The following is a 2,119-nucleotide window of genomic DNA, read 5'->3' as shown; positions in this document are numbered from 1 at the left end:
GTACCACGTGACTTTCGTAAACCAAGGAGCGGAATGTCGCAACTCTTTATATATATGGCTCTGCGTATCATCAGAGCCGTAGATAGAGAGAGTTTGGCCAAAGTGATCGTGTTGTATATTCAACAAGATTTTGAGAGAGTGACTCTAACAGCACTGACCAACTTGAGAAGGCCCTTTTTAAAAAACTATTCAAATATAGATATACAATCTTAACCAGGCCTAATAAAGATAGCCTAACAGTCGTTTTTACTATTTATTTATTTATTTAATAGAGGGCTAAAAAGCTAAGGGACCGAGTCAGTAACATTACACCAATAATACCACACAATAGATTATATTTAAAATTTATTAAAATTTAAATTTATACAGCACTTCACATTGAATATATAAAAATATATAAACAAAAATTAACATTTAAAAAAGAACGATCAAAATAAATTAAATTGAAATGTATAAATGTTGCCATCAAAACCTTCCTAAAAAACTAAAATATGCATATTCTCATACCAAATTCAACAATACAACAAATAAATCGGCAGACTGGTGCATACGATTAGAAAGGAACGATGAGATAAGCAGTTTAACGTAAAAATAGTTTAGCGCTTTAGGGCCTATATTTACCGTAGACAATAACTTCTGCAGTGTTACTTTTTCTTTTAGCTGCAAGGTTTCCAGCAACGCACGTGTAATTGCCAGTGTTTTCTAACACAGCATGATTGATAATAAGATGGCCTTCCGACCGCATGATATAGTTGTCACTGGTGAGATCAACCAACTGACTATCTTTCTCCCAGTAAACATCTGGGGAAGGGTTGCCAAGCGGTGGGATGCATAGCAGTTCTGCCGAAGTCTTTATTTCCAATGTAATTCCACGAGGTTCTTGTGTAAAATATTTGCGTAGATCTGTGAGATATGAAAACAGGACTTGTTCAACATTATTATAATTACTGTCTCTCATAATGCACGTACAGTTGTCAGCTATTTAGGTAGTTAATGAGTCACAACCACTTTTTATTATTATTATTATTATTAAGAAGGCGAAACTTACAGGCCACCTGAATTATAGCTTTTCTGCTATTTTCTTCAATATTGCCTTGCCCTAATGCAGTACACTGACACGAGTATTCTCCAAAGTGAGAATGAACTGCAGCTTTTGTTACTTCTGCAAAAGAAAATCATACACGAACTGAACATTTATTTACCACTTAAAATAAAATTATTAAGGAGATGCTGGCGAAATGGCGGATACAGAAATTCGAAGGAGGAAAATTGTGCAAAATTTACGGATGGATTGTGCAAATTACATACATAAATGTATGCCTGACGATATATTATGTCTATGGCACAATTCAAAGGGCGGATCCGGGGGGGGGGGGGGAAGGGGATTACGACGAACCGCCCAAAAGTTGGAGAAGGTCCGCATTTAAAAACAAAAAAATGATATTCGTGGATATATTTACAATGTTCTCCAGAGTATCGGAGATCATACAAGCCAAAGGGTCCACTTTCCACTACAACGAACCTCCCACAAATTAAGTCACGCTACGGGCCTGGGATCATCTGATAGGCATTTGCATCTTTTTGCGCTGTATGAATGCCAATAAGTATGACTTTTATTTCATATATAACGTTATAAAATTTGACAGTATTAGACAAAGAAATACAATATTTTAATGGAAGTATTAACTGTGTTAGGTCTACATGTTTCAATTTGAATTTTACTATCATTTATATAATGTTATTATTTATATTTTTGCATATATAAACCATACATTATTTTCACCAGAATAAAGTATAGGCCTAATGGTTCTCTTACCATAGGCAACATGTTGAATTTGTTGGGAAGATTCATCAAACGTCGTAAGAACTTCCACTTCGGCTATTGGCACAAGCTCTCCGAAACATTTAATTTGTATAGTTGATGTGGGCTGGGCGCGACATTCAATTCGTACTGGATTATCGTTCACTAAATAACCACTTTTTGGTTGAAGCGTGAAAACGGGTCTGGGCGGTGTGGCAACTTCTGTTGAATCTACTGCAACAGAGAAATATTATTTAAAAAGTATTTACACATATTTATGGCATCGCCGAAAGATGGTTTAGAGTTTATCTCTATTAT

At 35.3% G+C, this 2,119-nt stretch overlaps 1 protein-coding gene across 1 annotated transcript; it reads right to left on the bottom strand.

The window, feature by feature from the left end:
- Positions 1-464: 464 nt before the first annotated feature.
- On the bottom strand, positions 465-2,035 carry LOC117117861 (netrin receptor UNC5C-like; the record flags this gene model as incomplete). The annotated part of the gene is made up of 3 exons (XM_033262333.1): positions 465-903; positions 1,049-1,162; positions 1,817-2,035. Coding segments are annotated over 3 exons (632 nt in total), but the record flags the coding sequence as incomplete, so codon positions are not given.
- Between the last annotated feature and the right edge of the window lie 84 nt (positions 2,036-2,119).

The sequence above is a fragment of the Anneissia japonica genome, unplaced genomic scaffold (assembly GCF_011630105.1).
Source record: "Anneissia japonica isolate Jap-2015-1 unplaced genomic scaffold, ASM1163010v1 scaffold8635_len2119_cov159, whole genome shotgun sequence".
Classification (NCBI taxonomy): Eukaryota; Metazoa; Echinodermata; class Crinoidea; order Comatulida; family Comatulidae; genus Anneissia; species Anneissia japonica.
The sequence above is the reverse complement of the archived record's forward strand: the minus strand, read 5'-3'. Positions and strand labels throughout refer to the sequence as shown.